The following is a 25,609-nucleotide window of genomic DNA, read 5'->3' on the forward strand; positions in this document are numbered from 1 at the left end:
GGAGGGAGGCGCGTCGGTTGGTCGGTCGGTTGGTGTCTGCGCGCTGGGCGCCGAGCCGCCGCCGCCTGCCCCTGGCCTGCCCTGCCCCGGCGCGCGTCAGCCGCGGCTCCCTTGGGGCGGCCGGGCCCGGGGGGCAGGATGCTGGGAGCGCTGTGGAGCTTCCTCAAGCGCCACAAGAAGAAATGTCTCTTCCTGGGCACCTTCCTGGGCGGTGAGTGACCCGCCCGCCCCTCCGCCGCCCCGGCGAGGCGACCCTCCGCCCCCCCCCGAGTCCGCTGTGCTCCTTGCGCCTTCCCCCCGTCCCGGGGAGCTCTTCCGAGCGGAGCGCCCAGGCAGGCTCGGCCTCGGGTCGGTAGCGAACCGCCGGCTTCGGTGCTGGTGCCTGCCCTGCACCGCAGCGGTGCCTGCCCAGCGCAGACACCAGGGAGTGAGTCCCCGGCCCGCCGCCGGCAGGCAGGCAGCCCCCGCGGAGCCAGGCCCTGCGAGGGGGAAAGGGGTGATCGGGTCTCCCCGGGAACCCCACGGGGCGCGCTGCGATCTGCGGTGCAGCCCGGAGCCCCTGCCTGCTCCCCGGCATAGTGCAGGTAAAACATTGCCTGTGCAGGATGGAAATGCTTCCCCGCCGCTCCTTAGCCTGGGCTTTGTTTAGACGCTTACACACCTTACAGATACCTGCGGCCCGAACTTGCTCGAGTGTAAACCTGAAAGGCAGTTTTTAAAATGTCACTTTCTTGTGCATTGTTTGGACAAGAGCGTTACGTTTTCATATATAAACTTTGGGGAGAAATAACTTAAATGGATGAAGTGAGAGACTGCCCCCAAACCGTATGAATGAAATGCATAAAATGAATAATAATTTCGAGAGGCAAAATTGTGGTTTTAAAAAGCACAGCAGTTAGACCTGATTGTATTAACCTCCATAACACTCGCCCTCGTCGCTGTGATGTAACTCATCCATCCCCGCACCTGTATATGTACCTTCCTAACTAAAGTTTTCACTTCATGCATCGAATGAAGTGGGTTTCTGCCCACGAAAACTTATGCCCAAATAAATTTGTTAGTCTTTAAGATACCACAGAACTCTCGCTGTTTTGCTAAAAACAGACTAACATGGCTACCCCTCTGGAACTCATCAGCAGATAGACCCTGCTTTTTCCAAGGTAGTTATTCTTTGATGCATTTTTTTTTTTTGGAGAGGATGATGGCACAGCAGCCAGTGTGGCAACTCATATTTGAACATCTTTCCCTCCTGTTACCACGCTTATTTTAATAGGGATTGAGTTTTACTAAAATGTTACCCAGGGCCATGATCCCTTATTGCTTGTGGGGAAACTAAAAGGATCAGCTGAGGCAAACAATATAAATAAAGCATTTGGGCTGTGTCCATTTTGGTTGTTTATGTCAAATTAGTAAATCTGAGCTCACTGGAAGGCCTTGAAAACAACACACACCTTGAATATTTGATGATAGTTTAACAAAATTCATACTGCAACATTGGAAAGCCATTTGTTGTATCATCCTTACTGGTACTGAGTATTGCAATAATTAAGTGAACTAGCTGTGTGTTTAGCTGAAATGCACATTTGCCATCACTGATAACAACACTCCATGCACTCATTCTACCACCAGTCATGGCAAACGCACTACCTCAAAACTTAGTTAACCGGCAGTGCCATGTACTGCTCCAGGATGTTCAATGCACTTGTACTTAAACATCTGAAAACCAGGCAACATAGAGTTTAATTCTACACAATAGTCTGTTCTTGCTGTGGGGTTTGTGCTAATCTGGTAGCATGCATAACAGTACACAACAGGGCAGGGTTCAGTGTGAGTGGTATTCCAGATGCAGCCCTTAAGACGAGGGTCAAGGGTTCGTAACATCTGAGCTCTGAAGGTTTGTGCAGAGCAGGTGAAGTGGTCATATATAAGCCAGTTGTAGCTTGCTAATGCATGGTAAGTCCCTTTTGGCTTTGTGAAGATACTCTTAACAGTTTCTTCTATGAGACCTATGTGCTGTGTACCCACAGTGCTCTGAATTCATCTGGAAGGATAGACATATCTGTCAAGGCAGGTTGGGACACAAAGGGTGTGTCCACACTCACTTGGGAGGTGTGATTTTAGCAACCATAGACGTACCTCCTTTTATATAGCTGGATGTAGCGGGCCCCACTCCAGGAGTTCATCTCAGAGCCAGCACTGCCTGCACCTGGGCCCCATTCCCAGGGGGCATCTCAAAGCCATTTGGCTAACAGCTCTGCCTTCCTGCTGGCTTCTCCATTCCCCCCATAGTAGAGCACTGTAACCCAAGCCAAAACCCGATGGGACTGGACTACAAAAGTTGGGTCTGGGTCAGGTTGGAAAACAACCGGACCCTCTGGGGGGTGTGATGGGTTTGGCGCAGTGGCGGCTGTGCGCTCCTGCCAGCTGCCACCTTGCTGCGATGTGTGCTGTAGTGCAGAGTGAGAGGCTGCAGAGGAGTTGCAGCAAAAGGTGGCAGACCACAGGAGCCAGGCACACAGCCACTAGTATGAGCAGCCGCTGCCATGTTGGACCCTATGGGCAGGAGGTGGCTGACCCAGTTTTGGGGGAATGGGTAAGGTTGGGTCAGCAAACAGCTCAACCCTCTCAGAGTCGGGCCGGGTGAGCTCAGGTCAGGCCTAAAAATTAGGTCCAAGCAGACCTGTACCCTGTGGGAATGGAAGGGCTATGGGAAAGCAAGTGTTAACCTATGGGCTGCGAGGACCATATCTACCAGCTGGAGAGAGCAAGAAGAGTGGATGGAAGCCCCAAGCTTCATATTCCACACTTCAGGACTATGGTAGAGGAATCTGCAACGTAGGAGGACTGCTGAGATGTGAAGTGTCATCTCAGTGGGATGTTCTGGGAGCATTACATGGAGATGAATACAGCATGACATAATAGCTCTGAGATGTGAACTGACCCATTTATCTCAGTGGGGGTTTTCCCTTTCCTAAAACCTATCCCAGCCCCTATTGTGAAACACCAACTTTAAAGACAGACAATCTATATGCAGGCCAGTTTTAGAGCAATTTGAATATTAAAATCAGTTCCTTATTCATGGGGTGGGGGGAAAGGAGGAGCCTGTATCTGAGGAACCCCTAGACAAAATGACCACAGCTTACACCACTAACTTTTCCTGGCCCTGATGCAACACAGAAATATTATGGTGGGGTAGTGGGGGTCACCACAATTAAGGTTTCACCAGGATTTCCATTTTAACAGAGCTAAAAAAGGTCTACAAAAATCTGTCCTTTGCGTTAGAATATGATTTTAAAGCATTTATTGTAATTTGTGTTCTGCTTGATTTTTCTTATACCAGTTTGTTGGGGGGGGGGGGGTTGCAGGAGGGGAAGGGGAATATTATTTGAGGTTTGCTAAGACTATTTGTAAAGGGTCATGTGACTAAATTTGTCTATTGTCTGACATTTCCTGCAGAACCCTTTTTTCCCCAGGAAGTACTGCCCTTGGAGGAGTGAAACTGAGAGATGTGAACTCTTGGTTTGTGTACTGTAGATTCAGGACTGCTCTAAATTGTGCTGGCTTTTAACTGTCTGCCTAGGGGCCATTATGCCAGCATGAACTGCTAGAGCACAGTCTGATCTGGCCATGTCCCCTTCACGCTTGCTCAAGATTCCCAACACTTGTCCTAAACTGAGTAGGGGTATTGTGTGTCACAAGCCATGCTGGCTTCACCCAGCTCAGAGGTTCTTGAATTGCTTACTTAGGAAAGGCACAAAGGGGATTTAGTGGATCCATGGATATTAAGGGTATGCGGCTTATATTCCAGTTGAAACATTAATGACTTCTGACCTAGGTAGCTTTGACAAAGTATTAAATGGTTTTAAGGATGCATATATTTAATTGGTGAGATTATTAAATGTTTTGTAATGTACAAAAGACCACTCATTATTCTTACACTGGGGCAGGCTCATAGCTTTACTGTAAAGATAGCTAGATTGATTAAAGACTTTCAATCTTCAGCAACAATTAAATACTGTTTGAGTTTATAATAATAACTGGTTTACTCTTTCAAATATTTACTTTGTAGTTTGTGATTCTTGATTACGTTGAAAAAAAATGTATAAACTTATTTACAGCTTTGTAAGTGCATTGTAGCTTCAAGAGGAATTTTGAGTCAATATCTAAACTTGTTCTGTGTACTGATATGTAATTTCCAGACTCTTTCTTCAATGAGAAGAGCTGTATAAAGAGAATTAATGTAGAAAAACACATGTATGTGGTTAAATAGCAGTCATGCTTACGGTAGTAATGGCATGAATTTAAAAAAAAAAGAAAATTATACTTGAGTAGAACATACCTAGGTCCAAAACAGTGTATTAAAATCCTGGATGCTTTAGATACATATATATCCTCCAAAATATTTTTGACTGGTAATCTGGGAAACGTCAACATTCTAAGATTAAGGTGTTCATTTCGAAGCTCAAGTACAATGAATATAAAAATAACCGTAACAACAATTGATCAGTTGGGGGAAATTCACTTAGATCTGTCGTGTCATGACATGAAATAAGCACTCAAAGGCTTTGTGTTAGAAACACAGCAGGCACAGGCTAGAAGTTCAGTGAAGTCTGGAATCTTGTCTTTGCCATTAGTCAGTGCTAAATGTTTCGGAGGACAGTGAACCCCTATATAATGTCCTCTGCCAATTGTACCATACTACAATATTAGAAGGAAAAGGGAGATTTCTTCTTGATCCCAGCTGCTGGTTGTCTTAGGCGCCTGATTCTGCAATGTGTTGTATATAGCAGACCCCTGCAGCCACATGAAGCCCACCGGAAGCCAACAAGGGCTTGTCTACACTTGAAATGCTACAGTGGTATCACTGCAGCACTTCAGTGTTGGCACTCCCTACAGTGATTGGAGGAATTTTCCTGCAGGTATAGTTAGTTAATTCATCTCCACAAGAGGCGGTAGCAAGACCTAGCGCTGCCTACACCAGGGACATCGGCTTAATTTCACTCAGCAGTGTGGATTTTTCACATCCCTGAGCGACATAGCCAGGTCCGACTAACTTTTTAGTGTCAACCAGGCCTACAACAGGTTGATAGCCCTTGTGACTTTCATCCCAGTTAAAGAGATTTAATATCACTTCTGTATGTTAGGACTCATATAGACTTTCAGATGCTGAGGATTTCATTTCTGACTTTTTTGCTATCAGGCCATACAAATATCTAAACAAAATTTTTTGTCTAAAATTGAGCTGTCCATTTTCTTTCCTTTTGTATCTTTCTCTTTTACCCCATTTTTGGGGTTTTATGCCTTTATCTCAGTGTTTCTCAATTAAATTTGGCCGCGGAACCCTTTTTAACTTCTGCGGGGCCATGCGATACCCTCCGCTGAAAAATCCGGGACATCTTCCCCTTTTCAGCAGCGCGCGCTGTCGGCTGTTTTCGGTGGCGCGGTTTCAATTTTTCGCGGAATCCTGAAATTCATCTCGTGGAACCCCAGTTGAGAAACACTGCTTTATCTTTTCTCCCTCACCATCTATTTCTACCACACTCTTGCATTGTTTCTGTTTTTCATTCTCCAGGCTTTTAAAATATTTTTTGTTTGCATTACAGTAGCACCAAAAGTCCCATTGTCAAATTGTGAGGAATATATGCTTGGAAGACATTTCTTGCATAAATTCAAAGCATTGTGTTTGACATTTTATTTTCAACTTAAAGTTCCAGTTTTTAATAGTCCTATGGAAAAATTCCACTCCAAATAACCAAGGCCCAGATTTTTGAAGAAGCATATGATTTTGTGGTTTTGTTAAATAAATAGAGAGTCTGTAGTAAAACAGAACAAAGGGGCAGAAGTAGGAGAAACTTCATGACATTTTGTAAAGCCACTTGTCATTTAAAAAAAATCTGTCTTTATAGGAGTCTATTTACTGGGAAAATATGGGCAGAAGAAAATTAAAGAAATCCAAGAAAGAGAAGCAGCTGAATATATTGCCCAAGCACGAAGGCAGTATCATTTTGAAAGTAATCAGAGGACCTGCAATATGACAGGTAAAGCAAGAAAATGCATTTTTCGGATGGGAAGAATCCTGTGGGAATTTATACAAAATATTCAAACCCACAAGATGCAAGGAGAAAATTAACACAGCAACTAGTTAGAACTCAAAAGCATCAGTGTTGAATAATTGTCTTATGAAAACATAGTTCAAAATAGTATTATTGGGCTGTATAATAATATATATATTGGTTACAGCTTTCATAGGTTCAAGATTCTCTAAGGTCCCTAAGCATTATATTATTCAAGAATAAAGTGGTCCGCAGACTAAAGGGGTGGGTAGATAATCAGCAAGCCACAAAGATTAATAATATAAACATAATCAGTTACATAGAATTAACTTGGCAGATAACCTTTCTTACATCTAGTAAGAAAATTTGCAGTCTTCCCTTTCATCTTTTAACTGGTCTATCTTCAATGTAACACTAAAGTAGTGGGAATTATTTTTGTATTACAACATAATCCGTAGATTAGAGATGGGGATTTGGTATGCTATGATTTATTCATTTAAAAAAATACAGGTCACTCAAGATTATTTATAAAAACACAAGGGTGGAGCAGCATTTCTTTTTTCCCCCCTTTTGAAGTGTGTAACAGTTCCCTGGATTTCTGAAGGTGATTCAGGATACCAAGGATGTTTGGAAAGTAATGTGCACTTAACAGAAAAACTTCTCCATTCCATAGTGCTGGGTTGACTCTATGGAGGCAATTACCCTGTTCAGTCCACAACTAAGTACCTTCTTTCTGAGGTGATGTTTCTTGGTTTTTTAAATTTCTACACACATTATCATTATATACTGTGCATATCTGTTCTTCATTTTATCCTCCTAACAGGATAAGAATGTGGCTCTGAGATATTCCAAGATGAAGGGAAGTTTTCCCCCAGTATCCCTTCTATGTGTTTCATGTTTTAAACATAAAACATCTCTCTCAGATATGCAACATCCTTTTTTTTTTTTGGAAACAAGCTCAATGTCGTCTTCTCCACTGATGAAAGCCAAATTTTTGTGTTTGGCCAGTTACAGAAAGCTGTGTAAATTTAAGATTTTTATATGTCAAATAATTAGGTATTTCCTATTTGTATGTAAATGCAACGACACAAAGTGGCATTAACAGTTTGTGTGCAAGTAGGTCTCCTAAGCACTTTGCTTGTGTTGGGTCCCATTCTATCACCTTGCTTCAGTTTTCTTTCTTGTAGATTCATAACTCTTTGAGGCAGTGACTTTGTTTTCTTATGTCTGTAAAGTACTTGGTATGCTGAGTTCTACTGCATCATAAATTATAATTTAATCCCCAAACACTATATATTTGGTACAGTTTGTGTGTGGTAATGCAGTATTCAGTTATGAATCAGTTAAAAAGAGGAAAGATGCTCCAGTGATTGGGATGCTAGCCTAAGACTTGGGAGACCCCAGTTCAGTTCCCTGCTCCACCACAGATTTCCTCTGTGATCTTGGGCAAATCACTTGGTGCCTCAATTTCCAATCTGTAAAATGGGGATAATAGCACTTCCCCACCTCACAGAGGCATTGTGAGGATAACTGTGTTAAAGAATGTGAGGCAGTCAGCCTCCCTTACTGTAGTATCTATCTAAGTTACCTGAGAGACAGAAAAAGAAGGAACAAAAGTCTAACTTGACCAGCCAATTAAGCCTGGCACAAAACATAGGCAATTTGGGAACTAGCCTGGAGTTGAGATTTATAGATCCATGCACTTGACAAATGGGGCAAATGCAGATACTAGGAAGTAGGAAAATACTCTATCTGGAGCTGCTACAAAGGCTGTTCCTTGACAAGGAAACTAGTCTCTGATTTGAGCAGTTAGGTGAGAATTTTTCTTCCTTTACAAGTGGGAGTTCCCAATCAGGAAACAGAACAAGCAAGGGCTTTTTTGAAGCAAACCATCCCAGTGACTACATGCTGTTTAAATTTGACTGTACTAAGTCATTTACTGTTTCTTGTTTCGATGTAACCTGAAAAGGGCCCGCCTTGACCTCTAGAAAGGATGGTACTAGATGGGTAGTGGCCATCCCAGTTTGATTTCTACAAGACTTATTGATTAATGTTTGCTTTTGCTAAACTCTGATTGGAAACCTTAGATCAAATGGTCATGCTGTAGTAGAGTTTCAAGGCCTTCAATGTATCTTGTCCTTCCTTCCAGTCACACACACCTAGAAGGCAGCTCTATGTTGTAAATTAGGAATACAAAAAATGAATATTCTTTACTATTGGAAGGAGGAGGGGGAACAGTTAGGCTGGCTGTTTTTCTTTTATTTATCGATTTATTTTTCTATTTTTCAATGCTAGTGTTGTCAATGCTTCCAACACTGAAGGATTCCCTAATGCATCAGCTGAATTCTGAGAGCCTCACATCTTTACTGAAAAATAGGTAAGACTATTTAGTTGATTGTTTTAACTGTGCTAAATGATTTTGAGTCATAAATTTTCCCTGACTTGCATTTTCAGTTTAAAGACCATGTGAGATTTTGATTCTCTAGAGCCTTGAATCAACAGTCTGTTATGGTATTCATTATATCATGATAAAATTATAATTATTTATGTATGTAGTTTCACACGAATGGCACTTCACAAACATTAGAAGAATAGATCCTTGCCTTTAGGCATTTAGTCTAAGAACCCTAGCTTCCAGTACTTATCATGTGGAATTCCTGCAGTGGAAGTACTTGTAGTATCAGGCCCCATGTTAAACAGGACAGTGTGTCTTTCAGTGAGTTGCTTACACGGAATTTGTAAAAATGTTTATGTAATCTTATCAAGGTCAGGCATGCAAGTGGTAATGGAGAGTATGCAAGATGAGATTACAAGTGGAAAGCTATCTGGAAGAAATGAGCTATAAGAGTGAATTTAAAGTAGAACAGGTATGGGCACATTCTACACTAACAAGTAAGGCACAGTTTTAGGGACATACCTCTATCAATTTTGATAATGGCTTTTGTGGCTGTGATCCACAACCCATTGAATGTAGGCCACTGAATAGCCATCAGGTGGCAATGACTTCTTGACTTCTGACCTGGTTTATATTGGAACCAGTGACATAGAAGGGAAAAACTGCACAGTATATAGCCATCCAATCCCTCATTGCTCTCAAAAGATGCTTTCAGTTACATTAATACTACAATAATGTGTGCAACAAAACAGTGTTTTGGAGGAGCTAAGAAAAGCACTGTAGCTACCAAAATTCACCATAGCTACTTTTAAAAAAAGAGGTAGGTTTTTTTTAAGCAACTGGAAAGGCTTTTTCAATAGTTCAGTCTTAATGAACTACTTAACAAGTCATTGTCTTATTTAGTTTTTAAAAAATTTAGCAAGCAACTTAATGTAATGCTATTTAAAATGGTTGTCAACCCCTGAGAAATTGACTTAATAGATGTTCCAACAGTGTCTTAAATGTAATTGAGTTAGCTGCCAAAAACAGCGGAAAAAAGTCTCTAAATTATTTCAGTGCTGATGTGTTAATTTTATACAGCATATTAAATCAATAATTGTGTCACAAGAAACCATGATTTTAAAAAGGAAACGTATTGAAGAAACATTTAAATAAATGTGCGTGATTAAGGGACTCTGCAATTAATCAGGTTTATATCATGAACTAATCAGCAAAACAAGTATGGCTACAATCTTGGGTGTCCTTTGCTTCAAAGCCAAGACACACAGTAGCTGAAGTCATACACTGTAGTGTGTATTCTTGTGTCAAAGTTGATCTGGTTTGTCTAATAGGTGATTATCTTTTTAAGCTTGGAAGTCAAAGTGTAAATGAGCTCTGAGACATTGGTGAATGGAGCTGGTTTTCTTCATGCAGTGGCACTGGATGTGGGAAAGGGCAGGCCAGATAGTAAGATGGTTTTCTATATATTTAAATTTCTGAATCTATATGTTGCATGTAAGTGCTAATCTTCTGTGGGTGGGGAGAGATGGGCAGCCAGGCCACAGATATTCAGACCGTCAGGAATTTTGTACAGTAGTTTGCAAGCATGAAAAATCTTTTTGGCTCATGATGCAGTTTAGAGCACTTTCTGATCAGTTGCCTCTACTTAGCTCACCGGTACAGAGGAAGCACTGAATTTCATTTTGCTTGGGTAGGGTTGTGTGTTTTATTTTTTGTAGAGAAAGAGATCATGACATGAAGTAACTGACTGGATTGGTTGTAAAGCTGGAGTTTTTCAAGTATCTATGTATTCTTGGGCTAGAGGCACAGAGATGTTTTCTCACCATCTCCACTGGTAGAGGTTCATCAAACTTCTGCAGTCCATGAGAGATCATTTAGACGGAAGGAAGGAAAGTACATGGCAGACAGATAGAAAGGATCAACATTTCCTAACTCTACTGTCTTGTTCCATGTAAAGGAGCAGAAATGGAGATTTCAGCTCTTGATGACCCAGAGGATATAGAATCTTCCTGATATTTCAGTGTGTTAAGATTGTGCCATGCCGTAGTAAGTTTGCCAAAATATAAAAAGCTGGTCACATTTTTAAGCTTTGTTGTGGAAAAAATTTCTTCAGTCTTCCTAGGAAACTGACTCTGAGAAGAGGAAATATCAAATAAGAACGAGAGTATTCTGGTTCCATCTCAGTCTCCTTTTGCACACCCAAGCAATCTTGGCTGAACTACCTACTCAACACCACCCATCCTCCCAGCTACGCTTTTACATAGTCTTTCCCAGTGAACAACTCCAGTGCTTGCGTCTTCTGCCAGATATGGCTTTCCGGAGAAATAAGAGTAAAGTTGCTGTGATTCTGGTCAGTTTTACTGCCGCCCACAAGGTTCTTCTGAGTAGCAGCAGTAAAAACTGAAATGACTGTGGTCAGTTTTCACTCTTCTGTGGCTTGATATTGGAGATCTTTCCAGAGACTTAAGAAGACCACATAAGTTCACACTGAGAAGGTTATCTTTATAATCACAATCTAGAAACTGCTTATATATTTAGATAAAAACACAGGCTCTGAAAAAGTTGATGGCAATGGTTCATCTTCCCAATCCCATTTGGCATGAGAAGTTTTGTACTTATTATATATAAATAGACAAGTATATTTTCAAGCGCTGTAATGTGCTAGCTTAAAGGAATGCTCTAGTATCTGTTTTAATGGAGGATTTTTTTTTCTCCATTTTAAAAAAATTGTGATATACCTTGCACAATAGAATAAAATAAGTGAGAGTTGCTGTTTACATATGCCATAGCATTCCTCTATCTCTTCCTTAATGTGTATCTCTGTCTCTCCACCAGAGTCATAGATTTGATAGCCTCTTATTTCATTATCTGTTGTATTTTTTGTACTAAAGAGCTGAGCAATTGATTGATATTTTAAACAAATACCAATATTCTGTGTGTCTCTTCCAAAAGCATGAAAATGCCCAGAAGTGTTGAGCCCATACCTGTGAAAAACAATTAATTCAGGATCAGAAGTCTCAATCTAAATTTTATTTTACTGGATTTTCTTGCACCCTGACTCAAGAAAAGATCATTGTCTCCTGCATAAAAACAGTGATATTTATGTATAATCTTTCACGCCAAGGAATTACAAAGTACCTCCCTGATTTTTTTTTTCAGAGATCATTTCACTCATCACTGAAATGCTGTCATAGATTGCAACAGCCATTCTATATCAGCAATGCTTAAAGATAAGCATTATCTTATGAAAAATTCAGGAATAATTTAGGTTGTAAATAAGGGTTAATTTTGGCCAAGACATTGGGGAAAACATGTCTGTTTTCTCTCTCCCTCCCTCCCTCCACCCCCCCCCCCCCAAAAAAAAAAAAAAAAAAAGTGCAGGTGACACTTTTCCCAGATGGTCAGAGACTGTTTCTTGTTTAAAAATAATCAACTCTGTGCTCCCTAAAGCCAAACTTGGCAATGGTTGGACTTGGAAGAAGGAATATCACCCCTGAGACTCTAGTCCTGCAATGCACTGCATGGTGCCCACGCAGAGCTCCACTAAGTCAGTGGCTCCATGTGTGTAGCTGTCTCTGTGTGAAATGTATGATAAGATCAGGGCCCAAGTCACCAACACCACTTTCTGTATCATGAGGGTTTTCTCTTTAAATACTGTCTCATTAAGCTTATGAACTCAGACCAGATGATAGAGCTACAGAATCCAAATCGCCTAAAAGTTGATCCTGTACATGAAAGTTGTTTTGAAAAACCTCCAGGATTTTGCAGTGTTTTATATAGACACACTTCTTCCTGAACTACAAACAAATGATGATGGACACAGACCTAGTTTGATTAATTATTGTAGTTATATAAACTTACCTTGCAGCACTGTTATTTCATTTAGCTTCTTTAATAATTTTTAGTTGTTTTTTAATTTAAATGTTTTTAATATTTTTCATTATTTCTTTCCCCACAGGCCACCAAATAAGTTAGAAATATGGGAGGATTTAAAGATAATAAGTAAGTCAAAATGATATATTTTATTTACGTATTATTATAACATAACCCTAAAAAAATCTTTTTTGTCTTCTCCTTTTAGACTATAAACGGATATGTAAGTGCACAGGAGAGGGCTGCTGTTGCTTCTGCAAATACTGTTTATATAGTCACTATTCTACTACACTTCATAGCAACATTATGTGAGGTCAGACCAATGTGAGAATCACAAACACAGTTACATGTTATAGACAGTCATGTCTGGCCCACCAGTGCAAGCTATTGTATCCTTCCTTCGTGCTGTTCATATTTTTCACATAAGGTGTTAATGTGCCTTGCTTCAAAGCAATTAATGACATGACAAAACTGCTGCCACCCTGCTCTGATGCGGGCTGCTGTTTCCCAGTTGCTGGAGTCAATCTGACAGGTTTTCAAATTGGACTTTAGTGTGTCTTTATATTGTTTGTACTTGCCATCATAAAACTGGGTGCTTTGCTTTAGTTGACCTATACAATATGGCCTTGTGTATTCTTGAGTCATACGAACAAAATGCCCAGACCAAAACTTTTCTGAGCATGCCTTCAATGCCAGACATCCAACTATCATTAAAGATTTCAATATTTGAAATTTTGTTCCACTGTTTTATCCTGCAAAGAAATTGAAGACCATGCACATGGAACTGATTAGGTTTCGTAATGTGATGGCAATATGTTGCCTGTGTCTTACAATTCTATAAAAGCATTGTAAGTATGACTGTCCAGTAGACATATAGCTTAGTTCTTCTTTTGACGTCGTTGTCATTTCATAAGCAGTGTGACAGCATTCCAAATGCAGAGCTGGCCTTAGCTATGCAATGGGTAATTTCATAAACAATTATGGCATTCTGCAATAGCATAATCGCTAGGGAGTAAAACTTCTGCAGATTTGAGAGAAGAATGCTGTCAGCTGTTGATTTTTTTTCTCAAACTCATAGTAACCAATCATAGCATAGTAGCTTCTTGTTTCATCATTGTATGTGCTTTGGGGTAGAGGGAAAGGGAAGGATGCCATAGCGTGTATATGTAGCTGAATAGTTGTGCAATGAATTATCATTGGACAAAGGTTGAATACCCTTTCCTGACTCCTATCTACTATGGGGTGTTCTGTTTTTCTCTTTGCTTTATCTTCCCCTCCCATTGGTTCTGTTCCTCTCTCTTCTACAGCTCTTCTGTATGTGCTACTTCATCCATCTGGTCCCTGTTTCCTAGCCCATTTCCTCTTATGTTCATATTGCTTGGTACACAAGCAGACTTACTGCCTGGTGGCTTCATACCCTTCTTTCCAGACATCCTCTCTTGCTAGTGGCAGGCTACTCCAGTGCCAATGCTGGCTCCCATTTCCTTTCTTAGGCAGTAGCAGCCCCTACCATAGTAGGCTGCTTTCTGTTCCCAGGCTCCTGTTACGCCACTTCTGTCTGAATTATATGATGAAGTCTAATGTTGTATTCTACATCTATTTCCATGGCCTAATGAAAAATGGGAATTTCAACGCAACTTCCCATTTTGCATTTTTAATTAGCCCAATAAAAGGGATCAGCTGTAAGTGCATATAGTTCGGATAACTTGTGAAGTATCTTTCCTTTTTTCAAATTATTTTAATAGTGTAATTTAACCTGTTGTTTTACTGTGAATGATTATTAATTTTATTAAGCATTTTAGCTATCACTACTCTACAGACTTATGTGATCACCTTGGTTGTGAAATTTCTTTGAAGGGTGTGTGATCTAAGAAAGTCAAGGACATGAAAAAATGACTGTGTAAAAATGAAAGTCGACGCTTAAGGAGCTCTGGAGAATGCTCCCATTTGCCCTTTTGGTTAGGTAACTTTAAAATTATTTCCTCTTTCCTGTTTAAGGTTTTACCAGAAGCATTGTAGCTGTATATAGTACCTGTATGCTTGTAGTTCTTCTGCGAGTCCAATTAAATATTATTGGTGGTTACATCTACCTGGATAATGCAGCAGTCTGCAAAAATGGCACAGTGAGTATTTATTCATGGAGAGAAACTATTCAGTGAGAGATGAAAAGGAATAACCAGGAATTTGGGGATGAAATTATGGAAAGGAAAATTTGGGCTGAAATCAGGAGTGGGGGTCTGAGAACCTTTCTGGCAGTGAGATGTATTAGTCAATGGAAGTAGTGGTAATCCTGTTGCTTGAAACCCTTAACGCTGGGCTGAACGAAATATTAGTAAGTTCACCTAACATCCTCTCTGAGCCACACAGGTGCAAATAGAGAGGGTTATTTGTTGTTAAATACCCAGATAAATACACATTTCTCTTACCTCGTGAATTTTCTGTGATACAGCAATATCAGTATGGACAAATCGGCCTGTGGTAGTTAATCCACATGCAGGATTTTCATGCCTGGTTCCTCCCATCACATCGGCAAATTGCCCCAAATTGCAATCTCCCACAACTGAAGAAAAATTATGATTGGCTTATTACAACCCTGACTATCTAGTCACATTGCCTGTCTCGAATTGTCCCATGAGGCTTCTTGACTGGATGTCCATACTGATGTTGCCAGATCACAGAAAACAACTAGGAAGGTAAGAGATTTGGTTTTCTTTTCTGTGTTGTGGCTGTCACCAACAAGAACAAATGTTTTCAAGTAGGATGTGAGAAAAGATCTCTGGGAGCTACTGGATGGCTGCTCTAAAACCATGAGATGTGGACACTAGCAGTTATCTGAGTGCCCCTCTGTATTGTTAACAGCTCCTTCAGCCTTCCTTTCCAGGGTCATGAAGGAACAGGCTGGTCTCTAGGGGCATGGCTGAGGGTTTAAGAGCATCCACTTTCCAGTAAGGCAGCCAGAGATCATGGAAGTCAGGGTCCTGTTGGTAAAGTCTGAAAAGATTCTTGGGTAGTGTGAGGGTAGAAGGAGAAGCACTCTCCATTTCTGCCATCTTCCCAGTAATGGAGTGGATTGACAAGATCCAATCTAAACAAAGCAGATAGCCTTCGCTTCATGCCCTGAGAATTTCTATTTCACTGGAGAAAGTTTGAATGCTTTTGTTAGACTTGAGTCTATGTAACCCTGTTAAATTAGAGTGGCTTTCCTGGGGTTTTCTGAGGAGCAGAAAAGTGTAGGAGGGGACTGGTTCCAATTCTAGATTTCCCTCTTCAGGAGACATCCTACCTGAGCAAAGGGTGAATGAGGGATGAGGCTTTTCCTGACACTAGGGATGGAGAAGAGTTCCTTACAATACAGTGGAAGAAAAAATCAGGGAGCTTACCTGCAGAAAGCTCTTTTTGGAGGATAGGTAAAAAGATCCTTTGGGGTGGGGAAGCAGCAGCCATAGCCTGGATAAAAGGATCCTTTAGGGTGGGAGAAGCAGAGCCATAGCCTCCTTTTTATTGAAGAAGGGTGAATGGCTTGAGAGAGATTGGTAATCTCCCACCTTCAGCGTGTCAGCTCATGCACTCCTGTTTGAGTTCTTCTGGAGGTCCTCTTCTTGGGTGTCCAAGGACACTTAAGAACTGTCCTACTTTTCTCCAAAGTCCACAGTGGGGTAGGGGTTGCTACATTAGATGCCTGGATATTGGCTACTCCCATCTTTTGCTCAGGCTTGTGTGTGGCGATTCTACATGACGCTGGGAGGGGAAGGATGAGCAGAATGACCTGCTGCTAAAAGAATGGACTAGCTGCAGGAGAGGTCCTCTTCCCCAGTTTTTCTTTGAGGAAGTCTTTGTCCTATCCTGTTCCATACTGTGAAACTGAGATCTGGAAGAAAGATGGTGCCTCACCAGCAAGGCAGAATTGGGGAAGCCCATGCATGATATTAGAAGGACCTGGGGAAGCCCACACATGGTGTTAGAAGGACTTGGGAAAGGAAAATGCTACATCCAGAATGGCTATAACCTGCTTGAAAGCAAAGCACCACTCATGCAATAATCAAGACTAGTGGCTGGTACATCATTACATTGTTTTTTCTCCTCACAGACACCTCTAGCTCCCCCTGAAGTCCAACAGCAATATTTATCAAGTATTCAACACCTTCTAGGAGATGGTATGATACTTGTCAACGTACTATTTTTATATCATGCCATTGTGTGCAGTATTTGAACAAATGAGATTTGAATAATTTTTGGTACCTTTTTTTTGTCCATAGGTCTAACTGAGTTAATAACTGTAGTTAAACAAGCTGTGCAGACAATTTTTGGAAGGTAAATGTGACTATTTTTTCCATCTTTTCCATGCTGATTGCTTCTAAATAGTGTGTCGAGGGATTTGGGGGGGGGGTGTCTCAGAAATATTAAAATGAGGAAAGTTAATGATTTGCAAATAGTATCTGAAAATGCCTGATTTCTCTGTTAATGTGCATTGGCAGACTTCTCTTGTTGCAACAGATTTTTGAAAATATATGAAAATGTTTGTTGTTGTTTGAATGTGAGTTTGTCACAAGCAAATAAATTAAATCCATGTTATTGACTCTGTAATTAACATTTTAGTCCATTCTTTCCACAGTGTTTCTCTTAAACATACTCTGTCTCTTTTGGAGTTGGAGCAGAAACTTAAAGAAATCAGAAAGTTGGTAGAACAGCATGAAGAATTGTCCCACTTAGACAAGTCTGGATCTCGATCTCTTTTGTGTCATTATATGATGCCAGATGAAGAAAACCCATTAGCCAACCAGGTACTTGTTTTTATTCTGTGGGCGTCATTTTTGTTCTATTTTGTGCACCACAACATTATTGTATAGCATGGTGATTGTACCCTTGATAAGAGCTGATGCCATTTACTTCACGTTAAGTGAAGTTTCTTTAATCCAGGCAAAGTAATTTATGAACCAGCAATACCCGCTCTAGAGTTAAGGCTGAGAATTGTTTTCTGTTCTAAGGTCAATTTCATCCTCCTCCATGGAGAAATAAAAGTTAGGCAGTGGTTTTCAAACTTTATTGCACTGTGACTCCTTTGGACAACAAAAATTACCACACGACCTTGGGAGCAAAACCAAAGCCAGAGCCCGAGTCCCACCACCCCGGGTGGGGGCGCCAAAACCCAAGTCCTGCCGCCCTGGGCAGGGGGACCGCAGCTGAAGCCTGAGGGCTTCAGCCCCAGGTAGGGGGGCTGTAACCTGAGCCCCACTGCTGAGGGTTGAAGCCAAAGCCTGAGCCTCACCTCCTGGGACTGACATCCGAGGGCTTTGGCTTAAGTCACGGGAGGTGGGGCACAGGCTTTGGCTTCAGTCCCAGGCCCCAGCAAGTCTTAACGCCAAGCCTGGTGACCCCATTAAAATAGGGTCCCAACCCACAGTTTGAGAACCGCTGGGTAGAGAGAGGGAGAAAACTTCAGTGACAATCCATTGTTTCACTGAAACAGTTTTCCAAACTTCCTGAAGTTTGTCAGCATCATAGTTACATCTCTAATCCACATCGCGCACACTGCCAGGAGATTTAGCTTTTAACTTGATATAAAACTAGTTTAAGGAATAAACTTTCCCCAGAGTGGCTCATCAGATACTCATCTCATGTTAAATGGCTATATATAAACGTGTTGAATTATTTCAACTTTAGAGGGCTAAGAAGTATAGAATATCTTGCTAAGTTTCTTTGTTTCCCAGTAAGCTCTCTGAAAGAGAACAGCAGTTACAAAATTAGTGAGCACAGTTATAAAGAGACTTGGTAATTACAATTTAAAACTTGGTTTCCGTTTGGACATTTGTTACAGTTGTTTTGGCTTATCACATTTTTGGCTTGACTTCTCTCCTGTTTCCCTATTGCTCGTACGTTTTAACCCTTATTTTTGGTCGCTTGTGGGATGTTCTCACTGATTCTTCCTAGGGCTGGGAGGCTGCCTGCCCATAGCATGAGGAAGCCTTGTCTGTACTTGCCATGGGTCAGCTCCACAACTCCATCAGCCATGGGCAACACAAGCACTGCCTTCTTGGCCTCACTTTCCCTCTACAGATTAGTGATTGGCACACCCCAGGGCCTCCCAGCATCTCCCTGGAGTGTCCAGCCCCTTATCCACTGAACACTCGCAGTATTTACAAATCCACTGCTTCCTTCAAAGAAATAGTACACCTCAGTTTACCAGTTCCACCTCCGATCACCCCTCTGCTTAACACACAGCACTTTTACTTGATTTCACTATAAACATATCTGTCTGTTTAATAAAGCATGGAGATTCAAGTAGCAGCAAGATGTAGTATTGGAAACAAATGGTTCCATATAAAATAAAATCATCACACATTCTTGTGCTTATACTTAATTAAGAAGATACTTGTGTCTAATAAAGTATTGCTCACCCAAAATCTTTGTAGCACTTTACAGCCGGGCTGGCTGCAACACTTCTTTTATGAGACAAGCACACTGTCAGTTTGTTTCCTAGGTGAAGGATTCAGTATGTCTCCTTGCACTCCAAGATATGCCAGGACAGATATACCTTTGTCTTTATTACTAAATCAGACACTTCCCCTGTTGTTTATTTCTGTAGATTTCGCCACTTGTAGATTTCACAGTTTCTCAGTCTGTACCTGGTTCAGTATGCTCATAGGCATATAATACTCAACACACAGATTGCTACGGAGATAGGGTTCTCTCACCTCTTGCCTGAAAGTAACAACTGAGGTATGTCACCTTATGGTGACCTGCCTTAACTCCAAGACATTGTGAATATAAATATAGCTACATAGCTCCTTAAATATCATCTGTACATACATTTTGCAATGATTATGACAACTATTGGTTCTCATGAGCGATCTCACATGCCACCCATCAATTGATTATTATACAGAAATCTGACCCAGGGGATCCCTATAAAGCACTTTGCGCCCCCTGTGTCTTCTACCAGTTGATACCAAGTGGTCCCTGGGTCACTTACTCCCATTTTGATACATTTCTGAAATGAACACTAGGTGCATGTGTATTACCAGCCTTGTCCTGCAACACTGACTTCGAGACAAGGCCATTCTATTTGTAGTCTAACTCCTATTCCAGTTGCTAATGGAGTTCCTATTTGTTTGCTTTTTCTAGGCCTGTGGACTTACAGAAAGAGATGTTGCTACTATTAAATTACTTAATGAAACCAGAGATATGTTGGAAAGGTATAGAGAGAACTGTATTAGCATTAAAATCTTTATCATAATTGCTATTTCCATGTATGTACCTAGAGCGGTGGATGTTCCCGTTGCAATTTTCAGAAGTGCCTCAGGGGGTTGAGTGCTCGAATTCAATAGGATTTGAATACCGAATTCAATTGGGCCTTTTTGAAAAAACAAGCTTTGGCTTCTAAAACCTAAAAAAAAAATCTGATTGATCACTGTAAACATTACTAAACTAAAAACAACGAGAGTCCTGTAAAAAGACTTAACAAATTTCTGCAGGCATAAGCTTTCATGGGCTGCAACCCACTTCATCAGATGCATGAAGTGGAAACCACAGATAGGAGGTATATATACACATCCAAGGGTGAGAAACAACAATGGCGAGGGCAAGTGCTAACAAAATCAATACAGTTAGGGTACATGAGGCCTATTCGCAACCGTTGATTAGAAGGTGAGAATGTGTGAACAGTGACAATCACTTCTTGTAATGAGATAACCATTCCAAGTCCCTATTCAGACCCAGTCTGGTTGTGTCAAGTTTCATGAAATTACTAGACTAGATACATCACTAGAAAATATACTGTAAGGAATAATCTTGCAGTGACAAGTTGATATGAAAGATCTTTTTCCCCCCTCATTTTCTGTAGTTCTACAATAACTTGGGCCAACTTCTCCTTTCCATTAGATTAGTGTAAGTCCAAAGTTGTTTCACTTAAATCAGGGGCTTTCTTCCAGGCATACACTTATGTAAAAGAGCAGAAGCTTGGGCTTCATGGTTTTTTTTGGATTCCATTTTTAAATGGATTCCAGTTTGTCTTTTTATGCATGGTTTTAGCAGTTCATTAAATGTTTTTCTTGTACAAGGGTATTATAAAAATGAGGTTTTTTGCATTGGAAATGGTGACAGACATTGAACATGTATGCACTGAGCCATGGGCAGGCTATTCTTTTAATTGATCTTCTAAAGGTCTTGGGGATTTTATTGCACCCATCATGACAGTGACGATTCAGTACAAATAATTACTGAAGTTTTAGTGTTCCTATACTAATGATAAATGCTTTAGAAAACTTGGGCTGCACTGGCTTTTATTCAACTTCCAGACGGAGTTCAGTGTGTTGGTTATAACCTGTAAAGCCCTAAATGGTTTGGGACTTGGTTACTCTCTCTGTGCTATACTGCCACAACTGAGAACAGCAGTGATGCTCAAGGTGGAATGCCCTCAATATTAATGAGAGGGAACTGCTAGCAGGGTGTTCTGTGATTTTTTTTTTTTTGGGGGGGGGGGGGGGGGAAGGGCAGGAGGGGAGGGGAGAGTACTTGTCCCCTCCCCCCTGGGTCTCCCAGAACCCAAACTCGTTAATCTTCTGGACGTGCTGCAAAGCCTATCTGTTTGGTGGGCTGAGAGAGAGACATTTATGAGAAGCACCCAGATTGCTGGAGGGAGGTTTATTTTAAAAATTTGAAGAACTACATATTAGGAACCAAAACAACATTTTTTAAACTTTTTTTTTTTACAGCCCAGATTTTAGTACCGTTTTGAGCATGTGTTTAAACAGAGGATTCAGTCGACTATTGGACAATATGGCAGAGTTCTTTAGACCCACTGAACAGGACCTATGTCAGAGTGGCTCTGTAAATAGGTAAATATTACCTTGATGGTATTTTGTGTGTTGTCTTACTTGATTATGCTTTTATTTCACAATAAATTCTGCAAATAGATATAGGCTTCGTGGCCTCTGTATTATGAAAGTGACTGGTGAGGAGAATAATTATAACACTTCATAAGCAAACATGGATTTTACTCTCTTTAATGATGTAGGGAAATATTAGCATTGCCATTTTACAGGTGAAGGAAACCAAAATATAAGCTGTGATTTGACCAAGGACCCACACAGTCAGTGGCAGCATTAAAACTGGAACTTTGGAGTTCTAGGTTCCTTATCCTGTGTTTAGTCTGCTAGAGCATGCTGTCTCACTCATTATATTTTGACTTATTTAGAATTTACTCCTCTGGTGGCAACTACTAGAACAATTGAATGTAACAATTCATGGAAAATACCAAAGACACTGAGTGGAAAAGAGAATAGACTGCTTACTTTATTTATTTTTACTTATTTTAGCAATAGTGTTTAAAAACACTGAGTTTAGAGTACTTACGGTAATCCTGACTAGCCAGTGGGCCAGATTTCTCCCTGGTGTGACTTCATTGTCTGTCTTAATCCCCTACCTTTTAACACACTCCATCCTCCTTATAAAGCTCTTTGTTTTAGCACTTTCTGATTAGAAGTTTCACTCCCAGATGCTTAGTTTAACCCCTTCTAAACTACATTCCATTTATAATGCCAGAGTACACAGCACTGTACAGTAACTGGAGTGTGCTGAATACAGAATAGGTCCTTGCCTCGAAGAGTTGACTGCTGAAGAGCAAAGTGGATTAAAACAAAACATGATAAGCAGAATAATGAGGGGTCATTTTATAGCTGAAATATTTAACAGAATAGATAAATTATGGGCATTTCCAAAGGAACTTGACCTAATAACAAGCGGAGTGCCCCAGGGGTCGGTGCTGGGCTGGTTTTGTTCAACATCTTCATTAATGATCTGGAGGATGGGGTTGATTGGACCCTCAGCAAGTTTGCAGATGACATTAAGGTGCGGGGAGTGGTAGATATGCTGGAGAGTAGGGATAGGATACAGAGTGATGTAGACAAATTGGAGGATTGGGCCAAAAAAAATCTGGTGAGGTTCAACAAGGACAAGTGCAGAGTTTTGCACTTAGGATGGAAGAATCCCATGCACTGTTACAGACTAGGGACTGACTGGCTAAGCAGCAGTTTGGCAGGAAAGGACCAGGGGTTACAGTGGACAAGAAGCTGGATATGAGTTAACAGTGCGCCCTTGTTGTCAAGAAGGCTAACGGCATATTGGGTTGCATTAGTAGGAGCACTGCCAGCAAATCAAGGGAAGTGATTATTCCCCTCTATTCAGCACTGGTGAGGCCACATCTGGAGTATTGTGTCCAGTTTTGGGGGCCCCCCCAGTACAGAAAGGATGTGGACAAATTGGAGAGTCCAATGGAGGGCAAGGAAAATGATTAGGGGACTGGAGCACATGAGAAGAGATTGAGGGAACTAGGCTTGTTTAGTCTGCAGAAGAGAAGAATGAGGGAGGATTTGATGGCAGCCTTTAACTACCTGAAAGGAGGTTCCAGGGAGGATGGAGCTAGGCTGTTCTCAATGGTGGTAGATGGCAGAACTAGGAGTAATGTTCTCAAGTTGCAGTGGTGGAGGTCTAGGTTCGATATTAGGAAAATCTTTCTCACTAGAAGGGTGGTGAAGCACTGGAATGGGTTATCTAGGGAGGTGGTGGAATCTCCATCCTTAGAGGTTTTTAAGACCTGGCTTGACAAAGCCCTGGCTGGGATGATTTAGGTGGGGTTGGTCCTGCTTTGAGCAGAGGTTTGCACTAGATGACCTCCTGAGGTCCCTTCCAACCCTCATCTTCTATGATTCTGTGAATAGCAGTTCCCTTATAACACCCTTTATGCCTTGAACCTGCAGCAAGAGCCATATAGGCAAACACCTGCACCCAGTGAGAGCCCAGCTGGTGTCAGTGAGACACTACATGTGTACAGGGGTCTGATTACAAGGATCTGTCTCAGTGTAGGATTGAGCCTTAATGCTGACTGTGAAAGGGGAGATGTGGAGAGGCTTTATTACTTTGACAGATTTAGTAGTAAGATGAAACTAACATTTGTGCACTTTTTGGGCGATATCCTGGCTACACTTCTGGTCTTATTAGAAAACTCCACACTCATCCAGTTCTAAAAAAATTATTTTAAGATGGGAAAAAGGATTATCATTGTCAATAATAAAAAAGCAATGTGTCTTATTTAAAAATGCTTGATATCCTTTAGAGGGCTATCATTTATTGAAATGGATACAATTACTGTAATATTTTGATTGCTATTAATCTCCCATATGTCCTGCTTTAATCCTCAACCTACTTCCAATAGTATTTGAAAGAAGATGGGACTGCAAACTGACACAGCTAGGGATTCAGTCAGTACAAATGTTGGTTTAACAGTAGCTCTTGCATGAAATACATTTACCAGCTGTTTGTTTGTGGTTGTTCTCTATATCTGTGCTTGAACAAAAGACCTGATAAAAAACAAAGTTTCATAAGTAAACTGAAAACCACACACAGTGCACATTTGGAATTCTTACTTTTTTAAGGGTAAAAGAGATGGAGGTGACTTCTTCAGAGCTGTAACAATCCCAAAGCGTGTGTGTGTATAAAAATAGGTTTTGCAATATCAAAGGGAGACTTATGCCTACATCTTACATGTTTTTGTTCCTTCTAGTCTCTCCAGTGTCAGTCTTCCTTTGGCAAAGATAATACCCATAATAAATGGACAGATCCATTCAGTGTGCAGTGAAACCCCTAGTCACTTTGTTCAGGTAAGAAGCCTTTGTACTTAGTGTCTTAAAGGTATCCCAAGTCTGTTTGAAATATTATCAAAACTATATTGCCCAATTCTCATGTGATGAGTTTTAGTTCAGTTTCTTTTAAAAAGTGGGAACTGGTGCCACTTAAGAATTGGAGGTTTTTTAATTGTGCTCCCTCTCCCAAAAGAAGCACGCGCTCTCTTGTTCTCTCTCTCACGTACACTCAAATTCAGCAAATTCACCGCCGTTAGATCAATTCTTTGGGATCGATTGAGTGGAAGTAGAGACCCGCTCAATCGATCCAGATATCAACTTAATAAATCCACCTCCGGAAAAAGAATAATGCTGCGTTGACGGGAGGGCGTTTCCCATCGGCGCAGCATAGTGGGGACGCCGCGCTCGTTAAAATTTAGGAAGTCAACATGAGATACGCAAGCTACTCTACATAGCTTATGTATCTCCTGTCGACTGCCACTGAATTTCGTGGTAAGTGTAGACCAGGCCCTCCGTCTCTCTCTCTCTCTCTCTCTCTCTCTCTTTCACACACGCCACCTGCTGTTGTCATTGCAGGGATGGGGGGCGGGACAGACTGTGATAAAAAATGCAGAATAATCTCTTGATCAGACTGCGTCGGTGATTCTGATCACAATTTTGGTTTTCAAATGTGAGAAATTTTTATATTTGAATAAAGAACTCAATACGTTCTGATATCAGTGTCTTTCATGCTTATCACGTGTAAGTACTTCAGCCAGAAAAGGGGGGAGAGGTGATGCTCTTAAATTAGTTATTTTTACTTCTTCCAGGACATGTTGATGATGGAACAAGTGAAAGACTTTGCTGCTAATGTGTATGAAGCTTTTAGTACTCCTCAACAACTAGAGAAATGAACTGTGCATCAAAAGGAACAGATCATGTCTTTGTAGTACATCCCTTGTGAATACCCAGTGAGAACTTATTTAATAAGGGTTTTGGTTAATTTCATAATGGCGTAGAATTGCTAGACCTTCAGAAAGATTACACTTATTGAAATACTTGATGCACCCATTTTTGTTTTATATAATAGAATCCTGCTTACAACACCTGATTAAAAAGTGTTCTTGTTGGAAGAATCACTGTTCACTAAGACCTCGTATTAAGGTTTCAACTCTATTTAATAACTCTTAGAGGACTACTTTTATTGGACAGAAAAGGCAAATGATGCCAATATTAAGATATCTACAGTTAAAACTGACTCAATTTGGATGTGGCGAATTTTGGAAGACGTGCTCTCTGATCATAAAGTTCTAGAAATTGCAACAGACAGTAAGCTGGGTGAAGTCAGGCTTCGCTCTCCTTCCCCCATAAAGACTTAAAAACCACCCTTCATTGCTCAATGTTACAAATGCCATCCTGGAGGATTTAATATTCCAGAGACAAAAAAAGTCTCTAACTGACGCATGTACCTGACCAAAGTGCTGGGTGCTTGCTTTCTTGCTTAAGACTTGGAATACATTGATTTTAGACCGTCTATTGTGTTTATGCTGTTGATGAACAGCTATTGCTGTACACATTTGTTTGTAAATATTTTATCTTTATTTGTATTAATTTTGAGCCCAGTACACTGTCTGCATTGCAATAAAATATTTTAATGTAACTTTGTGTGCAGT

General features: G+C 40.9%; 1 protein-coding gene across 1 annotated transcript; it reads left to right on the top strand.

The window, feature by feature from the left end:
* The first annotated feature begins 15 nt into the window (after positions 1–15).
* On the top strand, positions 16–25,596 carry PEX3 (peroxisomal biogenesis factor 3). Its single transcript, XM_067542353.1, has 12 exons — positions 16–211; positions 5,907–6,038; positions 8,349–8,430; positions 12,407–12,450; positions 14,320–14,444; positions 16,409–16,475; positions 16,578–16,632; positions 16,934–17,102; positions 19,444–19,514; positions 21,033–21,155; positions 23,879–23,975; positions 24,767–25,596. The coding sequence occupies exons 1-12, from the start codon at positions 139–141 to the stop codon at positions 24,848–24,850; spliced, it is 1,122 nt and encodes a 373-aa protein (XP_067398454.1). The 5' UTR covers positions 16–138; the 3' UTR covers positions 24,851–25,596.
* The last annotated feature ends 13 nt before the right edge of the window (positions 25,597–25,609 follow it).

Source organism: Emydura macquarii, unplaced genomic scaffold (assembly GCF_026122565.2).
Source record: "Emydura macquarii macquarii isolate MOO-44397 ecotype Brisbane River unplaced genomic scaffold, CSIRO-AGI_Emac_v2 contig_705, whole genome shotgun sequence".
Lineage (NCBI taxonomy): Eukaryota > Metazoa > Chordata > Testudines > Chelidae > Emydura > Emydura macquarii.